This window comes from Heptranchias perlo, chromosome 6 (genome assembly GCF_035084215.1).
Source record: "Heptranchias perlo isolate sHepPer1 chromosome 6, sHepPer1.hap1, whole genome shotgun sequence".
NCBI lineage: Eukaryota > Metazoa > Chordata > Chondrichthyes > Hexanchiformes > Hexanchidae > Heptranchias > Heptranchias perlo.
The window spans coordinates 9001230-9027549 of record NC_090330.1 but is presented as its reverse complement, the minus strand read 5'-3'; the positions used below and the strand labels follow the sequence as shown (position 1 = coordinate 9027549).

Sequence of the window (26320 nt, the reverse complement as noted above, 5' to 3'; positions counted from 1 at the left end):
CTAGCTGAGCTACTGGAGGTTTGGCAGTGCTGGTGCAACTTTGGTGTCAGCCTTGGCTCAGTAGTAGTGCTCTTGCCTCTGAGTCAAAAGGTCATAGGTTCAAGTCCCACTCCAGAGACTATTTTGACTTCTAGATTTTCCTTCATTTTTAAACCCAACTCATTTGACATCCTATCCTAAGTCCCGCTCACCTATTCCTTCGGTCCTTATTGATTTTCGCTGGCCTCCCCCAACGCATTAAGTTCAAAATCCTCATCTTCATTTGCAAATCCCTCTGTGGACTTCTACACTCTATCTCTTCAACCTCCTCCTGCTCAGTGCCCAGCTAGTACCTTCTGCTCTTCTGATGTTGTCCAACTGCGCATGTCCACTGCCCTCTGTGCCACCATCAGTGGCAGGGCCTTCAGCCAACTTGCCCCACTCTCTGGAATTCTCTTCCTAGGCCCCTCTTTGCCTTGCTATCTCTCCCCAGTTCCTTAAAACGTATCTCTTCAACCCTGACCTTTGGTGAAAGGAGCTATGTAAATTATTGTTGACGTAAATACTTAATTAAAATGTAGATGTGTGTCGGTTAAAATCCTTTTAGAAAATTTGCATAATATCACTCGTGCATTTTGTGGTAAAATATTCTTTATTACAAGATGTACAGTAGATTGAATTAACATTATAAACATAACTATACATCAGAGGGCTCTGCTTTACATGTGCTATTAGCTCCAGTGCTAGCTTAGTGCTAACAGTGCCTCCTTAAGTTTGAGTGCAACATTTATATTTTAATTTCCTTTGCGCATGATTTCAATATCATTTAAATATTTAAATGAGTGGAAGTGTGATTTCCCTCCGCTGAGCCGCATCCATGAATCCATTTTAACCGGCTGGGACGGGATGGAAATATCCTTTTAAACATGAGGGCGACATTCTTGTCATCGACTGTTTCCTTCAGTTTACTTTTTACTTTAAAAATTGCAGGTTAGGGCTCTGTTGCCATCACTGTGACGGGGAAACGAAGAGAAAAAATTGTACAGGCTTCCCAATTCTGATTGCCATCCAGGGATTCCTGCTGGAAAGTGTGTGTGTGTGGTGTGTTAGTGTGTATGTCTGTATGTGTTTGTGATGAGTGTGACTGGCCTGTGTGTCTATGTATGTGATGTGTCCATGTCTTTGTGATGGTGTGTGTCTATGTGTGTGTGCCTGTGTGATGTGTGTGTATGTCTGTCTATATATGTGTGTCTATGTGCATCTATATGATGCATGTGTGTCTATGTGTGTCAAGTGTGAGTGTCTGTGTGATGTGCGTATCTATATGTGAGTGACTGTGTGTCTATGTGTGTGTGTCTATGTGATGTGTATGTGTCTGTGTCTATGTGTGATGTGTTCATGTATGTGTGTGTGTCTGAGTGTGTGTGCAGGATTGGACATGGCCGTGATGCTTCATGTGAGTGAACAGCTTGCTGCCTCTCATAAATTTGGGGGAGGCTTGGCAGCTTTGTGATTATCCAACCGAATTGATGGCAAAACAAAATAATTAGTGTTGGTGACAATTTTAAAAAAAAGGTTTCTGACATGTTTGAAATGCCAATTAACTGCAAACATACACCGTCCTTCCCTATCCAAAGCACAAAGCACTGGAGTAAATTAAAATCTGTCTGTTCTGACACTAATGACCTTCTGTGCCACTAAACAGCAGAGTTCACAGAGATATCCACCCTCAGCAGAAACCCTGGTTGATTTCTTTTCCAATTCTTAATTTTTTTTTCCAATTCGTTCTCGGGGTGTGGGTGACGCTGGCAAGGCTGGCATTTATTGCCCATCCCAACGTGCCCTGAGCGGGTGGTGCTGGTCCTTCTCTGATACAACTGAGTGACTTCATACGGCACTTCAGAGGGCAGTTAAAAGTCAACCACGTTGCTATGGGACTGGAATCACATACAGGCCCAGACCGGGTAAGGAGGGCAGGTTGCCTTCCCTAAAGGACATTAATGGACCAGTTGAGTTTTTAGGAGAATCCAACAGTTTTGTGGTCACTTTTACTGACACCAGCTTTTTATTTCCAGATTTTATTTTAGAACTCAATTCAAATTCTCAAACTACCACAGTAGTATGATTTGAACTCAAGTTCAACTTACTAGTCCAGCAACACAACCACTACACGACCGTACCCTAATGCTTAGTTCAGGAGTGCTGTGGCCAATTGTGGCATTCCTTCTGTCATCCTGGTCAGCTAATGTCGCACAAACCTGTACCTTCCTGGTCATTATAGCTTAGTACCACAGCAAGTGAGACACTTGCCAACTAAGCAACCATGAAAGCAGATATCCCTGCCTTTAAGAGAAACCTATGATTTACATAAAACTTACAAACTACTGATGCTACAAAGACAACCATTCTTTTTTATTTTCCACAGTTGGTATGATGGTGACGTTCATTTTTTGATTCAATTTTTATTATATATGTAAATTTAAAAACTGAAATTATGCTAAACCTTCATTAGTCACTGATTAGGCTTCAGTTGGAGTATTGTGTCCAATTCTGGGCACCACAGTTTATGAAGGATGTCAAGGGCTTAGGGAGGGTGCAGAGGAGATTTACCAGAATGGTACCAGGGATGAGGGACTTCAGTTATGTGGAGAGACTGGAGAAGCTGGAGTTGTTCTCCTTGGAGCAGAGAGGGTTAAGGTTAAATAGAGGTGTTCAAAATTATGAAGGATTTTGACAGAGTAAATAAGGAGAAACTGCTTCTACTGGCAGGAGGGTGAGTAACCAGAGGACACAGATTTAAGGTAATTGGCAAAAGAAACAGAGGGGAGATGAGGAGAAATGTTTTTAAGCAACGGGTTGAAAAGGAAAATATGGCAGGGCTATGGGGTAGAGCGGGGGAGTGGGACTAATTGCATAGCTCTTTCAAAGAGCTGGCACAGACACGATGGGCCGAATGGCCTCCTTCTAGGCTGTATGATTCTATGAAGCTACTTGATAGAGGGAGCTTTTTAAAAAAAAATGCTGCCTGTAACACAAAGTACTTTACTTTGTAAAAACAATTTTGGTTAGTAAAATAATTAGGACTAATAACTCTATAAAATGTATCACACGGTATTATCTGACTTGTAATGTTCATTGATTTCATGTCATGTTAATATAGAAAAGACTTCAAGTCCCATTTTCTATTGATACAGCTTGTTGTTAATTGGATGAGACCATTGTTCATTGACAGTACTATTACCCCCTAATAATGATCAATGGTTCATGACAGAGCTTATTATGAACAGGCTCAACCTGAACAGGGTTCATTGCCAAGCAAATTCGCATTGCACATAGAGTCAAGATTTCTCTTTCACTGTCGGCAGTGATGTTAAGAGAGACATGTGGCATTTGCCTTTACACGATCCTAGATATTGGTGTGCTGGATTGTTTTTCTTAGCATCTGGTCTAGTTCCTGATCTGTAGACTGTTAGTTCGAAGCTGGAGGTGATGAAGACGTTCGAATGCTTGAAATTATCTTCGATATGACACTGGCTGGAGGAGTGAGTTCAACTCCGAGGGATTTTCCAGCCACTGCCTTGTAAGTGTCTCGAGGAGAGCTTTTAGTCAAATACTTGGGGAATCCCAGGGCAATGCATATTGATGAATTAATGCATGTGAGGCCATGGAGCAGGACTAATGACTCTTTAATTCTCCACACAGAGAGTTTCTTCCAAGAGCATGGGTGTGCTGCAGGGAACCACTGGGGAAGGGGATGATCTTTGATCATTTTCAATTTAACGTGGGTTAATTTGAACTCCCCCCTTCTGCGCACGATTCAGCAAAAAATGTACGCTGTCAGTATAAAAAAAAAACTTTGGACAGAAACCATTTGAGAGAATGTTGAAGCAATATTTTGTGCTTACGTTGACATTTTCCACAAAGCTCAGCGAGTCCAGTTTTGGTGATCCTCACCTGAGAGTGTCCACTGCACGTGGGAAGGCAGTTTCTTGGGCACTTATTGGGGAAAAAAACTTGGACGTCAATTTAAAAGAAAAGCTCCTTTAAAAAACATGGACGTAGGTTATCTTTGAGTCGCTGCCCAGCAGGTTTTTTGCAGTGCATTTGTAAAAGCCAGTGTCTCTGTGGGATGGATTCTGTAAGATTAATGATCCTTGAGGGTGGAGGAATCTGTTGCCAATCAGGCGAGCCTGGTTCATCGCCGTGAGCCGAGTCTTGTCCGGAAGCTCCCAGCTTATTTCCGCTTTCGGAATCCCCATGGCCATGCAGTTCAGCTGAACCGAGGCGCCGTGTCTCGCGTATGTCACGGGCGTCGGTCCGTTCGTGATGCGCGGCGGGTAGGCTACGACAATCACCCCGATGCTCATAAAAGAAAAGCCCAGTTCGCTCACCGCTTTACACGAGTACGTACCTCTGTCGTAAACGGAGGCCTCGTGAACGATGAGCGAGCCGTTCTGTAAGAGCGAAAAGCGGCCTACATTTTGAGGTCTATTCAGCACCACGCCATTGGGTAAAACCCATGATAACTGAGGCTGTGGATTGCCCCCTACAGTGCAATCAAGCCGCATGCTTTCCCCAGGTAAAATCCTGACCAAGCTTGTGTATCGATTACGTATTTCTGGTTTGTGACCAATCTCCAAGGTGACTAGCCTCTCAATGGAGCCGACTGCGTTCCTGGCTATGCAGCGATAAGCTCCAGCCTCTGTGGCAGAAGGGCTGTTGATATGCAAGGTGCCATCTCTTCCGTGGTACAACTTTGGCAATCGCTGACCGCTCATGAGCTTGTTTCCGTCCGGAAGGATCCATGTTGTTTCTGGAGTGGGGTTCCCTCTCGAGGAGCAGTTGAGGTTAACGCTGTTACCGATCACGATGGAGACCCCCGCACTAAGTGGGTTAGTAAATGAAGGCTTCTCCAGGTTGTCCAACACTTCGAGGTGCACAGTGAGCCTAGCTTCTCCCCCATCATTCTGAGCAATGCACACTAAGTGGACTGCATCCGATTTCTTCAAGCTCCTTATGTCGAGTGTTCCATTGCGATGCACTTGGATTCTATTTCCATAATATGGCGCGGTCACAATAACATTTTCTGGCAGCACCCACATGACCCGTGGAATGGGTATCCCTTCTGACTTACAGTCTATTTGCTTACGGGTTTCCCTCATTGCTGTTTCCTTGACTACAATATTTGTGCTCTTCTGTCCATTAATACTTGGCGGTTCAATGTTTACCTCCACAGTGATGACTCTTTTACCCTCCCCTGCTGTATTTCTCGCAATGCATGTGTAGTTTCCGCTGTCTGATCTCTGTACCTTCTGTATAAGAAGAGTGCCATCAGTCTTGACTTGGTACTTTGATGAAGGTGGGATGAATCTGTTGGTTGGAGAGTACCAGCTGATCCAAGGGGTTGGTTCTCCTTTGGCTTCGCACTTTATTGTGCAGGACTCGCCGTATGCCACCTTAACAAGAGAGGGTGTGCCACTGTTGAAAGTTGGAGGCTCTGCTACTACTTTGACATTGACTTTCATTTCATCCTTACCAATCTGGTTTACTGCATAGCAAGTGTAGTCACCTGCATCTTTCAGTCCAACCTCATTGAAGTACAAGGTGCCGTTATCAAAAACAATATACCTTCGCTTTCTTGTCCCACTGTCGTCGGACTGCATGACACTGTTGACCATGGTGCCATCTGGCAGGCCCCACGAGATCTCCGGATCTGGTAAGCCTGATGCTATGCAGTCAACTTTGAGGTCTTTTCCATACATGACTTTGTGGTTGGCATCTTGCTTGTATTCAATCTTTGCTGGCTTCATCATGACATTGACCTTGAGCACCATGAAGTCATCCCCCATATTATTTCTAGCTACACATAGGTAATCTCCTGCGTCTCTATCTGTAACTGATTGGACCACTAGAGTGCCATTGTTGTACACTTTGATTCTCTTACTATAACTGAAAAATAAAACACAATTGGAGTTTAGTGACAAACAGTTGAAGACTTTGGTAATTAAAACTTCGGTTTATAAAAATTTCTATGGGGGAATGTTCCATCCTTTGTGGTTTGTACAGTTCGAAAACATATTTACAATGGGGCTTTTCTGATAGCTAGATGGGCAGCTGGATCTCATGATATTTTTTTAAGACCAGAAAAAGTCCCAGGCTTGATCCTTAGTTTGTTGTCCTTAGTCTGTACTGGGTTAGTTGATCTCAGCTGGGCCATTTTGTGAGGGGTGGGGTTGGAGTTGGGCAGTACTACAACAGATATAAATGAGTGTCCAGTCTCAACGGGAAGATTTGCTATTTGGAGTGTGGTCCCACAACATTGGTAGCACCTGTGGAAGTGCACTCCAAAATGAGTCACTACCTTCAAGAGAGGAGTGGGACAAAGGAGAATGACGTGGGGAGAAATGAATAAAAAACATACTGATCACAGACTGAGTCTTACTGTCAATTGTTTCTCCACCGCCAACCCAATGTTGGGCCAAATAAAACTCGATTCAGGAGGGAGTCAAACAGTCAGTAAGATCTTTTTTTTAGCTCTTGTGATCTTATGACAACTTGCACTTATAGAGTACCTTCAATGTTGGGAAGTGTCCCAATATGGTTTACAAAAGGACACCAAGTAAATGTTGAGGAAAGTGTTAAGGGGTGGTGACCAAAGGCACAATCAATGAGGTAAGTTTTGAGGAGACTTTGAAAATGGGGAGAGATGTAACAAAGTGGAAGGGCTTGGTAAGAAACTCCATAGTGTAGGAGCTTGGTGGGTAAAAAATGTAACTAGATGGCTATTCTACTGTTGGCTGTTGCTTGGAAATGAAATCTGTTCTGTCAGCTTCCGCTGCATAAAACAGATTATAGTGATGTTAACCTTGCAATGACATTACTACGAGAGAATTGCAAAGCTTAGACACTGCTTGAAACAGGACGGCACAGTCATGCAGTGTTGGACCAAGACATTATTGCCATGGAATGATTCCCACAGATCTCAGGCATGTCACTGCTGTGAGTCAACAAACAAAACCCAGGTGCTTCCCTCCAATTGTCATAGCGAGGGAGTAAAGAATCACCGAGGCCATTCTCATGTACCTCCGCGTACTTGGTCATAAAGTGGCACAGGCAGATTCGCTTGGGAGGAGGTTGCCTGCTGTCACGGGGGTAGAAATCTGCATGTGAACCACATACAAAATTATTACAGTGTAGTCTCGGCATCGGCATGGATATCAGTTGGAGTTGTACTTGTTCGTCACTGCTTAGTTCATTTATGACAATCCAGGCACCGAAAACAGCATTTACAGGAATAACTGCAAGGTTGGTGTCTGTGCTGAAATCCCAAGGTTGCTGGGCTGGACGCAATGGCTGGAGGAAATGAGGAGAGGGGTTGAACAAATTCTAAACTGCTAGTTATACCTCTGCATGTTGCCCTTTCAGCCAAGGATGGATTTTGATCTGGGGGAGACCAGTGGACAAAGGAAATAAGGGAAAAAATAAAAAGATCTTCCCAGAAAAATACAATTGTAACAGGCAAAGTTTCATTAATTTTTAGCTCTTGTTTAATTCTATTCATACCCTTTAACACAACTAGAATAAAAATGCCCCCCTCCTCATTCCATGAACATGTGACACTTTAGACTAAAGTCATTTCTGTTTACAGACTCCAAATCCCCAGGTTGACTCATGTGAATCCCTCACTAATCTGTTAAGATGAATATCTCGGGTTGTGAGGAGGAAATCCCCAACGGAATCCGCTTCATCATTATTGAAAAACAAAGTGATTTATTGTCCAACCGCAGCTGCAAAGCCCCAGCTTCCATCAGATCTACAAACATGTCAGAAGTCAAGCTTTAGGAGATATTTACATGCATTTGGAGAACTCCTTTTAAGAAGTTAGGAGTAAGAAGGGGAATTAGGCAAATCTTTTTCAACCAAAGGGTAATAGAGTTGTGGAAGTAATCGGAAAAAAAATTATATAGCACTTTAATGCATCGCTGCAAAACATCTCAAAGTGCTTCACGCACAGCGAGTCAACTGAACTGCAGCAACAAATACGCATACCAAGATCCCACAAACAACAACCTGAGTAATTTGCCACAATTGTCGGTTAGATGCCAGTGTTGTAGCTGTACCGGAACAGCTTGGCCAGGGGCTGGCGGTCACCATTGACCAGAAACTTAACTGGACCAGCCATATAAATACTGTGGCTACGAGAGCAGGTCAGAGGCTGGGTATTCTGCGGCGAGTGACTCACCTCCTGACTCCCCAAAGCCTTTCCACCATCTGCAAGGCACAAGTCAGGAGTGTGATGGAATACTCTCCACTTGCTTGGATGTGTGCAGCTCCAACAACACTCAAGAAGCTCGACACCATCCAAGATAAAGCAGCCCGCTTGATTGGCACCCCATCCACCACCCTAAACATTCACTCCCTTCATCACCGGGGCACAGTGGCTGCAGTGTGTACCATCCACAGGATGCACTGCAGCAACTCGCCAAGGCTTCTTCGACAGCACCTCCCAAACCCGCGACCTCTACCACCTAGAAGGACAAAAGCAGCAAGCACATGGGCTCACCACCACCTTCTCAAGGGCAATTAGGGATGGGCAATAAATGCTGGCCTCGCCAGCGACGCCCGCATCCCAGAACGAATTAAAAAAAAGTTCTGGAGCACAGGTTTCAGCATTACAGCCGGGATGTTGTCGGGACTTGTAGCCGGTGAGCTCAGCCATCCCTTGACATCGCGTGGAATGAATGAAATTGGCTGAAGACTGGCATCGGTAGTGGTGGGGACCTCAGGAGGAGGACTAGAAGAATCATCTACATGGCACTACTGGCTAAGGACGGGTTGCAAACAATGGCTACATTTCAAAAGTAATTTGTTGACTGTGAAGCACTTGGGTCATTCTGAGGACATGAAAGTTTTTTTTATAAATGCGAGTTCTTTCTTTCCCCCTCATACCATAAACACTTGCAATGATTTTATTAGAAATGGCAAACAGGAAATCTTCCTGTTGTGCTGTAACTGGGAAAACAATCCTCTGGGCAGGAGTGGTGTCCAGGACAATGCACATTTAAAGTAGTATTTCACTTTCCAAGTCTCTCCCCTCCTCACCTGAAGGCTGGGTACAGATCCACTGGCACTGCCAGCTCTCTAGTACCTCGCCCAAGCGGCCATTCCTCATATGTAAGGCTACCCTGTGAGTATCAGCTATTTCACCATGGAGGGCATCACAGTCAAGCCCACTGATGTTCTCACCTGAGTCACTGGATAGCAATCAGGAATAGGAACCCCATCTGATTTTGCCCTTTCCTAACCCACAAGAGCTGAGGGTACTTGAGGTTATTGGCTATCACAGCTGAGATCAAACTAGCCCAGGAATCGAGCTTGGGACTTGCCTTGTCGATGTGAAAAGAAAGAAATAACTTGCATTTATATAGCATCTTTCACGACCTCAGAGCATCCCAAAGCACTTTACAACCAATGAAGTACTTTTTGAAGCGTAGTCACTTTTGTAATGTAGGAAACACGGCAGCCAAATTGCGCATGGCAAGATCCCACAAACACCAATGAGATAATGACCAGATAATCTGTTTGTTTAGTGATGATGGTTGAGGGATAAATATTGGCCAGGAGAACTCCCCTGCTCTTTCTCAAAATAATGCCAAGGGATCTTTTCCGTCGACCTGAGAGGGCATATGGGGCCTTGGTTTTACGTCTCATCCAAAAGACAGCACCTCCAAGAGTGCAGCACTCCCTCAGCAGAGCATTGGACTGTCAGCCTGGATTTTTATGCTTATGTCTCTGGAGCGAGGCTTGAACCCACGACCTACTAACTCAGAGTACCAGATTACTACCAACTGAGCCATGGCTGACACATGTAGCTCACTAACACACTAGGTGGTGCATTTACCCACCAAGCCATCGTGCGAGCTTCTGCAACAAACAAAAAAAAACGTTCCGGGGGGGCCCAAAGGTTTAATATCCTTATCTGTACATATTGATGTACCTGTAGTGTGAATCCACAAGCGATTTTGAAGGCAGTCTCCAGAGTATTCTTGGCCCTGGGTCTCCTGCCGCCACGCAGTCCAGATATAGAACGCTTCCATAACTAATGTCTACTCTTTGGGGAGATGATACGGTAATCTTGGCAGTGGCTGAATGCTTTTGAACATTGATGCTCACTGTCCTTCTGGCAATGCCAACTACATTAGTCGCCACACATTCATAGTTTCCGACATCACGGTCTGACGGGCTACGTATGTAGAGGGTCCCGTTGGGAAAAACAAACAGGTTGCCGTTAATAAACTGCGAGGGCCTGATCTGCGTCCCATCGAAGAGAATCCAGCGAATGTTTGGTGGGGGCGCGGCTTTGGCAGTGCAGTGAATGTGAACGCCCTGCCCTGGGACAATGGAAATGTTCTCGGTCCTTTCTTGTTGAATGATGGGGGGCAGTGCCGCGATGTGCAGCCTCACCGTCACGGTGTCTGCCCCCACGGCGTTACTGGCGATGCACTTGTAAACCCCGCGGTCCGAGAAAGCCGTCTCCCCGATGGCCAGCGTCCCGTTCGGCAGCAGCGCCAGGCTGCTCCCCGCGCCGCCCGGTCTCCGCAGGAGCTTCCTGCCCGGCAGCAGCCACGACACCTGCGGGGTGGGCGTCCCCTCGGCCCTGCACTCCGCCGCGAACGGTTGCCCCAGGTACACGGTGGCGTCTTTGTAACGGGCTCCGGTTATTCGTGGCTGTTGGGCCAGCACGATCAACGTGACCGTCACCTTGTCCAAGCCGTACGGGTTCCGCGCGGTGCACAGGTACTGCCCACGGTCCTGAACTTGAATGTTGCGAATGCCAAATGTCCCATTGCCGAAGACTTGAAATCTCAGCGTTTTGCTGCTTGCCGTCATCACAGCCCCTGGAAGAAGCACAAGAGTTTTAACATTGAACTCTTTTATTTCAGCTTGGGAATTTAGCTACAATCGGTCTCGATGTTCTGAGGACTTGAGGGAACAGGTGAGGGTTACTGTCACTGGCCCAATGGTGTATGTTAGCTGCAGGTGTTCTTGCACAGATAGCACAGCTCTACTTGTGTATCTGGTTCCAGATGGTCATTTCCAGGTGGGTGTTCCTGTGTCTATAAATATGCCTAGGTGGGTACTGGCAGATGAGTACAGTCTACCTCAGCTGCAGCCTGTTCTGCCTGACATCCCACCGTTTCTCCTGCTTTAAAAAAAAATACAGGAGAATTCCCATTGGAAAGCCCACTATCCCAGTATTATAGATGTACCAAAAATATGGCAGTGCCAGAATACATGGCACAAAGCCTCACAACCATTGGACACAGGAAAGAAAGAAAAGAGATAAAGGAAATATTCGCCAATAACCTCAGAATGCTGCTACAAATCTTACTATTGGGCTCTTTAAATACATTTCCTTAAACAGCACACCCATTTTATGTGGTCAGATGGATGATCGCGCACTATACTGGCGTAAACACTTGGAAATTGCGAGGATGTCTAATTAACAACATCGGGGACTAACTTTAATATCATTAGCTGCAAACTGATGGGTGTCTCTGGTGCCCATGCAAAATCTTCCTAGAAAATTGGATGGGACCTAAATGGGTGGAAATCTGATATAATAGATCTTGTTAATTGGATGTAATTTAAGTGAGAATCTACCCTACAGTCTTCAGGAGAGGAGGGGGAATAAATTAGAGGAAATGTTTGGCAAATTCAATTCCTGGAATGGCATGTTCCAAGAATTCTGCTCCAGTGCTGTTACGTTGGCCTCCAATGCAAACTCACATTGAAACAAGCACTGTGCCTGTTGTAACTGTCATTTAAAATTTTTTTTATCTTACATTCCTATTAAAGAATAAATTAATAGTGGGATATGAATCAATCACCACCGCACCCTCCTCTGTCTATAAACAAGTGAAATAGTCTGTAAAATGCATTATCCTAATGACATTGTCCCTTTAATTTTGCCTCAAAGGGGATAAATATTAGACCCTTTGGTTGGGAATGAGAGGAGCATGAGTTTAGGATCCTGAAGGGGAGGAGTTTTACATATAACACGCATCTGAAGTTTGTGAGACCTTTGCAACAAAAATACTATGGGGGGGGACAAAAATCAGTCAGTCAGATAAAAAAGTGTCCAGATTACCAAAAGGCCTGTAAATCAGGCAAATAGGGGGTGATTTTAAACCGCAACAACGGGTGGGTTGGGGCGGGTAGGAGTTGAAATAGTTGGTTTTTTTGGGTCGCAACCGCAACATTTTCAGACTTTGCATTCCCAGTGAGAAGCCTGAACTTTTACGCGCCGACGTTAAACCCAGAAATAAAGCCGGGTTGCGGTCGCGATCCAAAAAACAACTATTTTCAATTCCCACCCGCCACCAACCCACCTGTTCTTGGGGTTTAAAGTCACCCCCATACAGTCTAATATACCATAAACTAAACATGTATATGTTGTGTGACCTTTTGTGTAACCTCCTTCTCCCATTGCCCCACCACTGGTAGCAGAGCCATCAGTCTCTACGGGCCCTCTGGAACTCCTTCCATAAACTCCTATGCCTCTCCACTTCTCTCTCCAACTTTAGCAACCTTCTCAAAACCCATCTTTTCAACCCACCTTTTGGTCAATTCTCCCATCTCCCCCACCATGATGCTCAGTGTTTGTTCCTTTATCTCTCTCATCTATTTTCATTTTTATTTTATTTTCCTCCTTCTCCCCTCTAAAATGTTTGGAACATTTTCTGTGCTAAAGGCGTTAAATCATAGAACCATAAAATGTTACAGCACAAAAAGAATCCAACACAGACTATTTGGGGCATAAATCTCCACTGTCTTTCCTCCAGTACACCATCTAGTCTAATCGAACTCTCCTGCTCGGTCCCCATATCACTTACTATTCGTTTTTTTCAAGCAACTAATTCTCTTTTAAAAGAACTTGTGGACTGTACTTCAACATTTTGCGGCAGGGAAGTCTAAATTCTAACCATCCCTTCAATTCTTTTTGTAATTATCTTACATTTGTGCCCCCTTGCTACCATCTTGTATAAATGCACATTTAATATGTAATCTTCAGTATGTCAGCCTCTGTTGGGTGTCTAAATGTAATGAGTTGTGCAATGCTGAGAAAGAATGGGCAATTATCCAGCATCTTATGGATATGAAATTGGCTAAGTGACAAGAAACAGAGAGCAGTGGTGAACGGTTGATTTTCAGACTGGAGGTAGATGTACAGTGGTGTTCCCCAGGGGTCGGTACTAGGACCACTGCTTTTTTTTAATATATATTAGTGACTTGGACTTGGGTGTACAGGGCACAATTTCAAAATTTTCAGATAACACAAAACTTGGAAGTGTAAACAGTAAACAGTGAGGAGGACAGTAATAGACTTCAAGAGGACACAGACAGGCTGGTGGAATGGACGGACACGTGGCAGATGAAATTTAACGCAGAGAAGTGCGAAGTGATACATTTTGGCAGGAAGAATGAGGCGAGGCAATATAAACTAAATGGTACAATTCTAAAGGGGGTGCAGGAACAGAGAGATCTGGGGGTATATGTGCACAAATCTTTGAAGGTGGCAGGACAGGTTGAGAAAGCGGTTAAAAAAGCATACGGGATCTGGGATTTATAAATAGAGGCATAGAGTACAAAAGCAAGGAGGTCATGTTGAACCTTTATAAAACACCGGTTCAGCCACTACTGGAGTATTGTGTCCAATTCTGGGCACCGCACTTTAGGAAGGATGTGAAGGCCTTAGACAGGTTGCAGAAAAGATTTACTAGAATGGTTCCAGGGATGAGGGACTTCAGTTATATGGATAGACTGGAGAAGCTGGAGTTGTTCTCCTTAGAGCAGAGAAGGTTGAGAGGAGATTTGAAAGAAGTGTTCAAAATCATGAAAGGTTTAGATAAAGTAAGTAAAGAGAAACTTCCCATTGGTGGAAGGGTCAAGAACCAAAGGACACAGATTTAAGGTGATTGGCAAAAGAACCAAAGGTGACCTGAGGAAAAACATTTTATGCAGCGAGTAGTTATGATCTGGAAAGTGCTGCCTGATTGTGGTTTTTAAAAAAAACTCTTCAAACACTTTTGTTCACTAGTTATAAAGATATTGGACATAGGAAAAAAGATTGTTTGACTGACAGTCAAGAACCATCCATTGGGTAATGAAGAATCTATTTGCTTTCCAATTGGCCGTGGAAAGGCAGTTCAACGCAAGTATGGGCATATTGGGCGACCAATGGCAGGAGTGTGGGGGGCGGGGATGGTTGGAGGCAGTAGGTCAGGTGATGACACCTCCAGGAAATGTCCAACCAGAGTTGGCAACCCAACGCTGAGCCAATGTCCCACTTGTAGTGAAGGTGATGTAATATTGTATTGAGTAGATGCCTTGGCAAACTCATCAGATATTATGGCATAAATTTTCAATTTGACACCTGGCATAAAACTGGCATTGCTGATCGACTGCCCATTATAGAAACTGCCATGATTTTCCTTTCCATTGATAAAAGACTAACTATAAGGCTGTAAAGTAGGTATAAATGTCTCCTACCTGTTGACACTTTTGTCCAAGAAACAAAAGGCTTGGGCTCCCCAGTTGTGTCGCATGGAAGATAAGCATCCATCTCTGCTTTCACTGACACTGTCAGAGGATTCCTGGTAACTATTTTTGGCTTTTCCTTTATCACCTTGAAATTGGGAGATGGTTGAGCAGCATCGGATGAGTTCCCTCCTAAATTTGGTAGGATTGGGGTATAATATAACCTTTTGTTCAATAAGGTATTTCTAAACAATTGTGCAGTGATAGTAGTTGTGGGTATAGTTGTAGGGGCACTCGTGGGTACTGCCACTGTAGGCACGGTTGACATGGAGATAGTTGCTGAGGTTTTCACTTTAGTAAACAGAAATGGGATCTGTACACTCTGGTGCCATTGATTTCCTTGGTGTGTGTTGGGTATTTGCGCAACTGAGTGCCTAAATGACGGTATGTAATTTGTTTTTGCTGTTTGCGAATTGGTGCCTAAATTAACATCTATCCTATCGGCTAGTTTGTTAAATATCACTGGACTTGTTTGGTGGAATGAAGGTGCCGGTGTTGCTGTGGGTGACATGATAAAAGGTTTATCAGGTCTTACTACGTTTTGCACAGTCCTTGGTGCAAATGTGCTCAATATGGGCTTGTTGGTAACTACTGACGGTGCTCTAACTGTAAAGAATTGGGACCAAACCCTTGTTGCAGGTGTCAGTGGTTTTAGCGTTGCTGCTACTGGAATATATTTGGGAGATTTAGGTCCAGAACCTTGGTTTGGAATGGACATCACGCTGAGTTTTGCATCTGGCTTCCTTGCACGCTTTGGAATCCAAGTTAAGTTGTTTGACTGTTCCATGTATGTTTCTTTAACTTGTTGTCTGACTTGTGTGGCTGCTGTATGCTGTCTTGTAAGGACTCTATCTGGTTTATTATTGCTCTCAGATGTTCTGTAGGTTTCCAGTCGGTCATGTTTCATTACTCCCATTCCAGCAGTTTTCTGAGTGGGGAAGACACCTTGTGGAGAAATAATTCTCCCTTTTTTAATGACTGGAGGCAGGATTACTTTGTCCGGTGTAACCATGTTTTGAGAAGGCAAAAGAGCGATGTTCCTGAAGACTGGAGTGGTTGGTTGGGTTTCTAACCAGCTGGTTCCTGGCACAATTTTTTCTGTTGATCTTCTATATGGAGGAATGTTCTGACCAGGAAATAGAGAAGTAGCTATAGTTGTGTCAGGAGAGAAAGGTATTTTTGGTGTAATATCACTTCTGTTTTGTTGAAATGTGGAAATTCCATGGGACGGGGCGATCTCTGGTGGCTCATTCCCAGTCTCTAAAACTGTTGTGGTTGGCATTTTTGGCATACTGTTTGATTTTGGAGTTTCCCTGGATTGCTGTATAGTAGGAGCAGCGGTTGTGATTAATATTTCAGGGTAATTCATTACAGATTTTGATGTCAAAGTAACTGTTGTGGTAATAGGAAGTACTGTAATTGGGACTAGTGGATTTAAGATAACATCTGAAGTTTTTCTGCTGTCCTGCACTCCCATTGATTTCCCAGATTCTACTGGGACAACTAACGTAGTGGTTGTTGTGGTTGATATGGGTGTACTACTTGACCCCAGTGAAACTATGTGAATAGCGGGATCTGGAGGTTTACCAAAGGTATTCGATGTAAGAGGTGAAATGGTTGTAACATCAAGTTTTGTATCATTGTGTAATTTATAATCCCTTTGAATAAGCAGCGTTTTTGTTTGATGGGTTAGAGATTCAGGATTGGTTGGTTCTACGTGGGGAAGATTTGAGAAAGGGGCTTTTGTAGTTTCACGAGTTGTCTGCATTGTTGAAGTTAATGGTTTTGGTTGATGCGACTTTGAAGACTGCGGACCTTCAGTCATAGGTTTTATAGGCAGTCTTGTTATACGTGGAGACTTTATAACGGTCATGACAGCTGCAGATTTTTGTTTTGGTTCTTTTGTGGTCAGTTGTAGCGAATCTGTTTTGCTGGAAGCTGCTGTTGCCAACTTTGAATCTGGCTCCTTTTCTATTGCGGTGTTGACTTTGATTTGGCCATTTTCAGAATTTTTAATTTCTGTTGGAACAACCTTCACAGTTGGCAGAGTTGTTGAGGCCATATTTTCATGCAGAGGTTTTGCTTCTTTGGCCCTGGATATTGGATATAAGTGCTGCCTTTGCCTATATCTGTTAGGCCGATACCTCCTTCTGCCGGGTAATCTTTTCCTTGGATAGTTTCGAGAAGCAAGAATTGATGTTTTTCTGGTTTGGGCGGCTCTTGCATTAGCAGTCGTGACAGTGGTTGTTTTTGACGTGGTCCTGGGCACCATGGTTTTAGATGTAGTGGCCTTGGCTGTAGTGGTGGGAAGAATGGTAGCGGCAGTTGTGATAATAGCTGCTTTGGTTGTGGTGATGGGGACCTCGGTTGTAACGGTAGTTGCTTTATCTGTGGTAGTGGGGGCCACCGTAGTGGTAGTTGCGGCTTTGGTTGTGGAGGTAGGGGCTCTGTTGGTCGTTGTGGTTGCTTTGGTTGTGGTCAAAGTGGTGACTGTTTTACTCGCTGTGGTGGGATCTCCTTTGATATATGTGCTGTCCTTATCACTGTTAGAATTTACATCTGCAGCATCAATTATGGAACACTTTCCAGGAAGTTTCCTCGATGGATGTTTAACAGCTTTAGTAATCCAAGTTTCTGCTACCTCTTCATGTGCATTAATCTTTGGAGCATTTGTTTTATCTGGAATGACATGTACATCATGATCTTCTCGTTCCCCTCGTGTTGGCTCTATCCTAATCATTTCCCTTGTTGGCTCACTACTGGCCCGTTCCAGTGCTGAAGCTGAGGTTGTTGGCAATTCCCAAATCCCTGGCTCATACCTCGGTTTTGAAAAGGGCTTGGCCGCAGTGCTGGACTCAGCGGTGCTTTTGAGAATAAGGTCAGTGTGAGATGCACCAGACTTTTGTTTTTTAGCAGAATTTACACCGCCTCTTGCTGTTTGCGGCAAAAGTTTCTCTTGCTGTTTAAGAATGTGAGTTTCCTTAAGTGTAGTGGTCCCGGGCATATTGTAGTCTTTCACTATTGCATTACGGGGTGTGCTTACATTTATTAATTCATCCTCTGATAAATTTAGATCACCAATTGCCGACGATTCCTCAACACCAGACTCTTCTTCTGAGGCTGGATCGAGTTTGTTTGAATGCTTTGGTCCAGGATGAGGTACATGGTTTCTGGTTCTAACTGGAGATGTAGTGGTTGGTTTATAGATTTGGAACGAGGGAGGGTCCGTTACTTTAGAAACAGTTTTCCCTCTCACCTTTGCCAAGATGTCCGCCCACCTTTGTGGGTCAATCTTTTTATTAGACATATTGATTCTTCTGCGTGAATCCCATCTTCTCCTGCCTTCTGCCGCTGTGCTCCCCCTAACCCTCTGTAGCCCTTTCCTTAGTTTGAGGTTCCTGTTGGATTCTACTTTGGAATAGTCATGTGTGCCATCTGCAGGAAGGTTTCTTTGTCCATTAAGTATCCTGCCAGTGTATTTGTTGTAGGTTACCTGTTTCTGACTTTCATATGCTGTCTCTCGACCTGAACCCTCCTGTTCTTCTTCCTCTGTTCTTATATAGACCTTAGGAGGCGGCATTCTACTAGCCTTCCCGTTTTTGGCTGGCCGGCGGTGAAATATTTTCATGACTGCCACGTTAACAGTCAGTGAATCTAAGCCGTACTTGTTGATGGCTACGCATCTGTAGTGCCTGCCGTTGCTAACACGGGTAGCTTTGATGACTAAAGTGCCATTCTGCGTAACAAATCCACTCGTAGCATTTGATGGGGCACTGAGCACTTTCTTATTTGGAAGGATCCAACTCAGCTGGGCATCTGGTACTGAGGTAGCAGTGCAGGGCAGAGAAATGGTATCTCCAGAATGCACAGTGATGCCACTTTCTTTGCCCTGAGATGCGTGGACCCTTGCAGGTAGCACAGCAACTCTATAGGTCATTGTATCTGTATCACCCTGAATTGTCCCAGTGCACAGATATAAACCTGAATCATAATGATTTACGGCCTTCACGATTAATTTCCCAGTGTTAGAGACAGAAATGCGGTTATCTTTGCTGCTGTAAGGAGCTTTCAGTTGGGCACCATCAGGAAGCAACCACTGTATTGATGGGCTCCCTGAGGCAACGACCTGACAATTTAGCTGCAGCATAGACCCTGTGACTGCAACGTGATCCATCTTTGTCCCGTCGTTTTCTTTTATTAACACCCAGTTGCTCTCACCTTTTGCAGTGTCGCTAATTGGAAAATTTTGTGACAGAAACATTGAGAACAGGAGGACAACATGGCTTGTAGTAGTTTGCCTTCTATCGAGCTGGATGTTGACGAACTGTTCCATTAGCCATGAAGGCTCAGCCATAACATTAGCTGTTACACTGGTGTAGTAGTAAGCATCATTGTCAATGACTTGTCTATATCGATAGCTCAGCTTAGGCTCTTTGGTCAACATTATGTCCCTTTGTAGTTTTACAGGCGTTTCACTATAGTAGGCAATCAGGCTCCATAGTCTTTCCATGTTTTCTTGATCCATATAGCACATAAGGTTCACTGAGAAGGTCAAATTGACTGCAATTTCTTGTTGATTTAGACGATCCCACTGGATCTTTGTATTGTCCCTCAGTCTGTTGACCTGACAGACCAAATCATTGTTGTTTCCTTGCTGGTCAGTTAAGTTCAAAGTCATGCTCCCAAATGGCTTTTGATAGTTTTGAAGTGGTACATCCTCGCCTTCATTGTCTTCCCATTCAGTACTGTTATCCTTCTTCAAAGGTGATTCGATTGTTGGCTTCGTACATGTCAGGTCGTTGGAATCCAATTTAAAAAGCTGTTTTTTGGTGAACTGTTTGGGCTTGGAGCACACTGAGCACAGATGCCCTCCTGGATACGTTCTGTCCTTTTTACATTTCACGACACCTGCAAATGGGGGACAAAAAGTAAATGACAGAAACCATTTTTTTCCTTTTGCTCATTTCTTCTCCTTTTTCTCAATTTCTCTTCTGAGCATGCTGAGATCTGCTAGGGTACAGTCCCATAGGTGTTTACTGCCATGTACCTCTCCCAAGAGGCCATTATGCACTTCCTAGATAGTGGATCTGATGATCCTACCCTCATGCAGTGGTTGGAACATTGGAATATAGGACCAGGAGTAGGCCATCCAGCCCCTCGGGCTGCTCCGCTATTCAATTAGATCATGGCTGATCTGTATCTTAACTCCATCTACCCGCCTTGGTTCCGTAACCTTTAATACCCTTGCCTAACAAAAATCTATCAATCTCAGTTTTGAAATTTTCAGTTGACCCTTAGCCTCAACAGCTTTTTGGAAGGGTGTTCTAGATTTCTACTACCCTTTGTGTGAAGAAGCACTTCCTGATATTACCCCTGAACGGCCGAACTCTAACTGTGCATGGCTAAAGCACCGATCAGCTGCTCCAATCACATTGTGGAGCTGCCTTCTACTTTTAGTATTTTTCAGGGGCCTAATCAGCCTCGAGTACACCTTGCGCACCGTTTGGGCTGGCTACCCACATTGAGGTATCCTAGGAGGCTTGGGCATGTTACGGACCTCAGCCTTCGTGCCCGATAATTGAGAATTGGCTATTGGACTGTTGGCATCAATGAATGTGAGCGGGCTATTCGACATTGAGCGCACCACAGCCAAGCCCAATCTCGTTCTTCCTGATGTCCAAACACAGGCACTTTCCAGCAGGGATCAGTGGATAGCGATCATGAGCCCTTCCTGATTTTCCCATTCCCAATCCCCGCAGCTTCTGGTTTGTGTAACTCAGCTTTTCATTTTGAGCCCATTCGAATCATCGTACTGAATAGTGAAGCTGCTAATACAACTTTCATTCCTTTGATTGTAGAATAGCTACAAAGGCAATTGAAAATATTGTACTTCAGTTGCCTATTCAAACAGTATATTGATTCATTTTGGTTTTCCAAATACTGAGAAGACAAAGAGCCAGATAATAACATAGGAACTTAGGAACAGGAGTAGGCCATTCAGCCTCTCAGGCCTGCTCCACCATTCACTCAGAGCATGGCTGATCTGAACCTCAACTCCATTTATCCGCCTTTGCTGCATATCCCTTGATACTCGCACCTAACAAAAATTTATCAATCACTGTCTTGAAAACTCCAATTGTCCCAGCATCCACAGCCTTTTGGGGGAAAGAATTCTAGGTTTCTACTACCCTTTGTGTGAAATGTGCTTCCTGATTTCCTTCATAAATGGTCTGGTTCTAATTCGAAGATTATGTCCCCTCGTTCTTGATTTCCCCAACCAGTGGAAATCGATAAGGAGGATTAGGTGGTGCATTTGGCTAGACACTGGCTTTTCACTTGTGCGTTCTGGATTCAACTCTAGCCCAGAAAGATGGATGAAAGTCCTCTCGAATGTGAGCTTGGGCAGTCTCTGTCCAGTTCTGTGTTACAAAAGTGCCCCTAATTCAGCATTGAATTGATAACTTCAATCAAAGTGGCCATGGAATACTGGTAAGGGAAAAAAGTCACATTGGTGCAGTTGGGGGAACTCTGAAGAATTTACAGCTGAAGTGCATTGTTGGGAGATTTACATAGAGTTACATAGAATTTACAGCTCAGAAACAGGCCATTCAGCCCAACAGGTCTATGCCGGTATTAATGCTCCACACAAGCCTCCTCCCACTCAATTTACTTCATCTCACCCTGTCAACGTAACCTTCTATTCCTTTCTCCTTCATGTACTTATCTAGCTTCCCCTTAAATGCATCTATGCTATTTGCCTCCACCATTCCATGTGTTGGTGAGTTCCACATTCTCACCACTCTCTGGGTAAAGTTTCTCCTGAATTCCTTCTTGGATTTATTAGTACCTTATATTTATGGCCCCTAGTTTTGGACTCTCCCACAAGTGATTAACATATTTTTACATCTACCCTATCAAACCCCTTCGTAATTTTAAAGACCTTTATTAGGTTACCGCTCAGACTTCCCTTTTCTAGAAACAAGAGCACCAGCCAGTTCAAAAAGTAATGGGGAGCTTCACTTTGCATCTAGAGGTACTGTACCTCGCCTGGGAGTGCTTGTTGCTGTCACTGGAAAATGGAAAGTGCTCCATTCTCCAACACTAACATTCCTCACTTTATTGAGCACAAAAGAAATAGGTAAAATAACTTGACATATACACTTGCGCCGTCTGTGAGTCATCGTTTACCTCCAGTCTCTTTTTCCCAGTCCAGCAGCCATTTTAACCTGCAATCACATGACCACGGATTCCCATGTAGGTAGATGCTCTCCAGCTGCGACATTGAATGCAACATTTCCCTGGGCAGTGTTCTAATGGAATTATCAGAGAGGTAGAGGTGCTTTATTGATGAAATTTTAAAATGCTGTAGAAATGAAAAGGTTACAAAGGTGTTTGGGTGGATTTGCTGCAGCAGGTTGCCTTCGAGATGTATCAGTTTCAGGGAAGTCAGCCCATAGAATGCGCCCGGTTGGATGAACTCAATCTTGTTGTGGTCTATGTGCAATCGTAATAAATTCACCAGTCCCTGAAATATCTGCCCTGTTAAGGTACTCACTTTATTGTAGCTCATTTTAAGTACCTGCAAGAGAAGAATAATTAAGTTCAACAATAAGGGGCAATTCAAAACAAAAACAAAATCGGTTCAGTATGCAAAATGTTTTATACCAAAGCACTAAGGCACTATATCAATATGCATAAACTTCACAGATCTTGTGCTGCCCACACAGAGATTTACTGAACTCTATTGGATCATCTTGGGAGGCTCGAGGGGATAAAGAAGATGGTGGAAGGAAAAGTTCGAGCGCCAATCTACAGCACAAACAGATAGGGATCTGGAACAGGTCAACAGTGGGAGAAACTAACTAGGCAGAAACTAACTAGGCAGAAAAATGCAGGGGAAAAGTAGATAATATTCTTTCGTTCAAAATCTAACTACATATGACTTGCTAAAATATTTTTCTCCATTGTATTAACATTTTATAGTTTGCTTGCAATCACTTGCTTCTCCTTCAGCCAGGAGGAAAGGGACACCTGGAATACAGAGTGGCTGTAGTCAATGACACTTTATAACTAATTAACAACAAGCTCATTATCATGATTTGGGCAATGTTTATTGTTTAGAGGATCTGCAACCAGACTTCCTGAACACTGTCTCACATGACGCACGGCAGGGTCCCTACTTATTTTAGAGTCATAGAGTCATAGAGTTATACAGCACGGATAGAGGCCCTTCGGCCCATCGTGTCCGCGCCGGCCATCAAGCCCTGTCTACTCTAATCCCATATTCCAGCATTTGGTCCGTAGCCTTGTATGCTATGGCATTTCAAGTGCTCATCCAAATGCTTCTTGAATGTTGTGAGGGTTCCTGCCTCCACAACCTTTTCAGGCAGTGAGTTCCAGACTCCAACCACCCTCTGGGTGAAAAAGTTCTTTCTCAAATCCCCTCTAAACCTCCCGCCTTTTACCTTGAATCTATGTCCCCTTGTTATAGAACCCTCAACGAAGGGAAAAAGCTCCTTAGTATCCATCCTATCTGTGCCCCTCATAATTTTGTACACCTCAATCATGTCCCCCTTCAGCCTCCTCTGCTCCAAGGAAAACAAACCCAATCTTCCCAGTCTCTCTTCATAGCTGAAGCGCTCCAGCCCTGGTAACATCCTGGTGAATCTCCTCTGCACCCTCTCCAAAGCGATCACATCCTTCCTGTAGTGTGGCGACCAGAACTGCACACAGTACTCCAGCTGTGGCCTAACTAGTGTTTTATACAGCTCCATCATAACCTCCTTGCTCTTATATTCTATGCCTCGGCTAATAAAGGCAAGTATCCCATATGCCTTCTTTACCACCTTATCTACCTGTTCCGCTGCCTTCAGGGATCTGTGAACTTGCACACCAAGATCCCTCTGACCCTCTGTCTTGCCTAGGGTCCACCCATTCATTGTGTATTCCCTTGCCTTGTTAGTCCCTCCAAAGTGCATCACCTCGCACTTTTCCGGGTTAAATTCCATTTGCCACTGTTCCGCCCATCTGACCAACCCATCTATATCGTCCTGCAGACTGAGGCTATCCTCCTCGCTATTTACCACCCTACCAATTTTTGTATCATCAGCGAACTTACTGATCATACCTTTTACATTCATATCCAAGTCATTAATGTAGACCACAAACAGCAAGGGACCCAGCACCGATCCCTGTGGTACCCCACTGGCCACAGGCTTCCAGTCACAAAAACAACTCAGATTCAAACGCAGGAGTTGCAATGGTGAGAGAAATTTATTACAGCAAAGAATCAGGGAACAACACACAACACAAAAACTTTCTCTGCCTACAGCAGTACAGCAAGGAGCTCTCGGCAAATGAGCAAAACTCTCCAAATTATACCACATTTCAGGCAACCGCCATTTCCAATATATTTAACGCAGGTTATGCCAAGTTTAATTGCGTCCGGAAAGAGAGAAAGAAAGAAGGGAAGAGGGTGAGAGAGATTAGGCAATGAGAGTTAAGAGGTGGGCCAAAAAAAGAAAGGCAGAGAAAGCAACACTCATGATTAGACAGGAGAGTCTCAGTGCAACCATATAGATTATGCTACTTCATGAGTCTTGCTTGGATGCGACTTTGGGACTCCCTTTGAGAATCATGAATGTTGGCAATGTGGATAGAAAAGATGGTCAGGTGAACATCCACAGGTAGCCATGTTTATTCAAAATCCCTGGCACCACTTTCCAAGCAACCAGTATCTTGCCCATCACGCTGATTTCTGAGAAAGACAAAGGTTCGATGGCCTTTCTTTGCTCAGACGTCCTTCTAAACCTTGCATATTTTAAAGTTTCTTTATGGTATTTACCCTTGTACAAAAAAAAATCACAAATATGATCTTAAATAATTTAAATATTCGCGTCCAGGAACCAAATACTACCTGCAATGATTGCAAATCTTTAAAAGCTCCATCCGGAAGCGTTTGGATATCATTTCCGTGCAGCATTAGAAGCTCCAGCTTTTGAAGTCCATCAAATGAAACTTCGGTCACAGATTCTATATTGTTAAAGCTGTAAGAATACGAAAGAAGCAGATCACTCTCCTGCACCTTGGGGGCTAAAAAACTAACTCAGCACAGACTGGACATCAAATCTTTCTGAACTTTCCATACCAGGCACTGTACTTATCAGCTGAGCTACTATAAGATGCTTACTTTTTCTGGGGTTGTCTACTCATCTTTACTTCTTATGGTAGATTTAAGTGCTGACTTATCAGCAAGGATAAAGAAAAGACTTACATTTATATAGTGCCTTTCATGATCTCAGGATATCCCAATGTGCTTTACAGACAATTAAGTACTTTTGCAGTGTAGTCACTGTTGTAATGTAGGAAACACGGCAGCCAATTTGCGCACAGCAAGATCTCACACACAACAATGTGAGAATGACCAGATAATCTGTTTTAGTGATGTTGGTTGAGGGATAAATATTGGCCAGGACATTGGGGAGAACTCTCCTGCTCTTCTTCGAAATAGTGCCATGAGATCTTTTACAACCACCCGAGAGGGTAGACGGGGCCTCTGTTTAACGTCTCACCTGAAAGACGGCACCTCCAACGTGCAGTACTCCCTCATTAATGCATTGGAGTGTCAACCTACATTTTGTGCTCAAGTCTATGGAATGGGGCTTGAACCCACAACCTTCTGACTCAGAGGCGAGAGAGAGAGTGTTACCACTGTGCCATGGCTGACACCATAACTGTCAATCACTCAACTCCCGTATTGAGTTTATACAAGGATCATTCTATTCAGCCTTGAAATTAATCATTTTCCAGCAAAATTGTTGTCAGCTAATATGTTCAGTGCAAATGGAAACATTATTGCACTTGTAGACGTTCTAACTATGTAATTATACTTCACAGATCAAAGAAATCAGACCGATTTTAGCAGCCATATCCAGATGAGTACAAACCCTAAATTGATTCTTTCCACCTCCTTCGGTATTCTGGCTGGCACTACTGTCAGCGATCGAAAAGTGCAGTGAACTTCAGTGGAGAAATAGCAGGCACAAGGATAGGGGCACGATAGAGTCAGGCGTGGGATTCCCAGAGACAGAATCAGCACCATGGAGAGGGTCCCCACATGAACCATATTGTACGACACCTCGAGCATCTTCGCCATTCTTCCTGTCTGTATCTGTAAGAGATACTAGAATTTGTACACAGTACATAGCAGAACGTAAGACGACGCTGTTTGCTTTTAAGCACGCAAGCGGTACAAATTCTACCTTAGCTCGCTCAGGAAATGTGAAACGCTGCCATTTTTCCAATGTTTAGTGATCCAACGATGGGGACAACTGCTTAAAATGCAGGTGACGACCTGGGAGAACCATAAAGTTCCAGCTCGTTCTGTCAGAAAAAGAAAGAAATCATTCAGCTGTTGGTCAGTAAGTATCCAAAATATGATGCGTGGTAGAAGAAAAGGACATCTGTCTCATCAAGTCCATTCATAGAATTACATAGAATGTTATAGCACAGAAACAGGCCATTTGGCCCAACAGGCCTATGCCGGTATACTAGCCTCCTCCCACCTTATTTATCTAACCCTATCAACATAACCTTCTATTCCTTTCTCCCTCATGTACTTATCTAGCTTCCACTTAAATGTATCTATGCTATTCACCTCAACCACTCCATGTGATAGTGAGTTCCACATTCTCTAGGGTTCATTTCTAGAGGGATACAATTGAAAAGCAAAGAAGTTATG

The 26320-nt window shown here is 44.0% G+C and overlaps 1 protein-coding gene across 1 annotated transcript; it reads right to left on the bottom strand.

The window, feature by feature from the left end:
- Window positions 1-612: 612 nt before the first annotated feature.
- Window positions 613-25927, bottom strand: mxra5a (matrix-remodelling associated 5a). The gene is made up of 7 exons (XM_067985700.1): window positions 25842-25927; window positions 25527-25750; window positions 24497-24626; window positions 21769-22159; window positions 14533-19488; window positions 9977-10877; window positions 613-5928 (listed from the first exon to the last, which is right to left on the bottom strand). The coding sequence occupies exons 2-7, from the start codon at window positions 25733-25735 to the stop codon at window positions 4023-4025; spliced, it is 8493 nt and encodes a 2830-aa protein (XP_067841801.1). The 5' UTR covers window positions 25736-25750; window positions 25842-25927; the 3' UTR covers window positions 613-4022.
- Window positions 25928-26320: the final 393 nt, after the last annotated feature.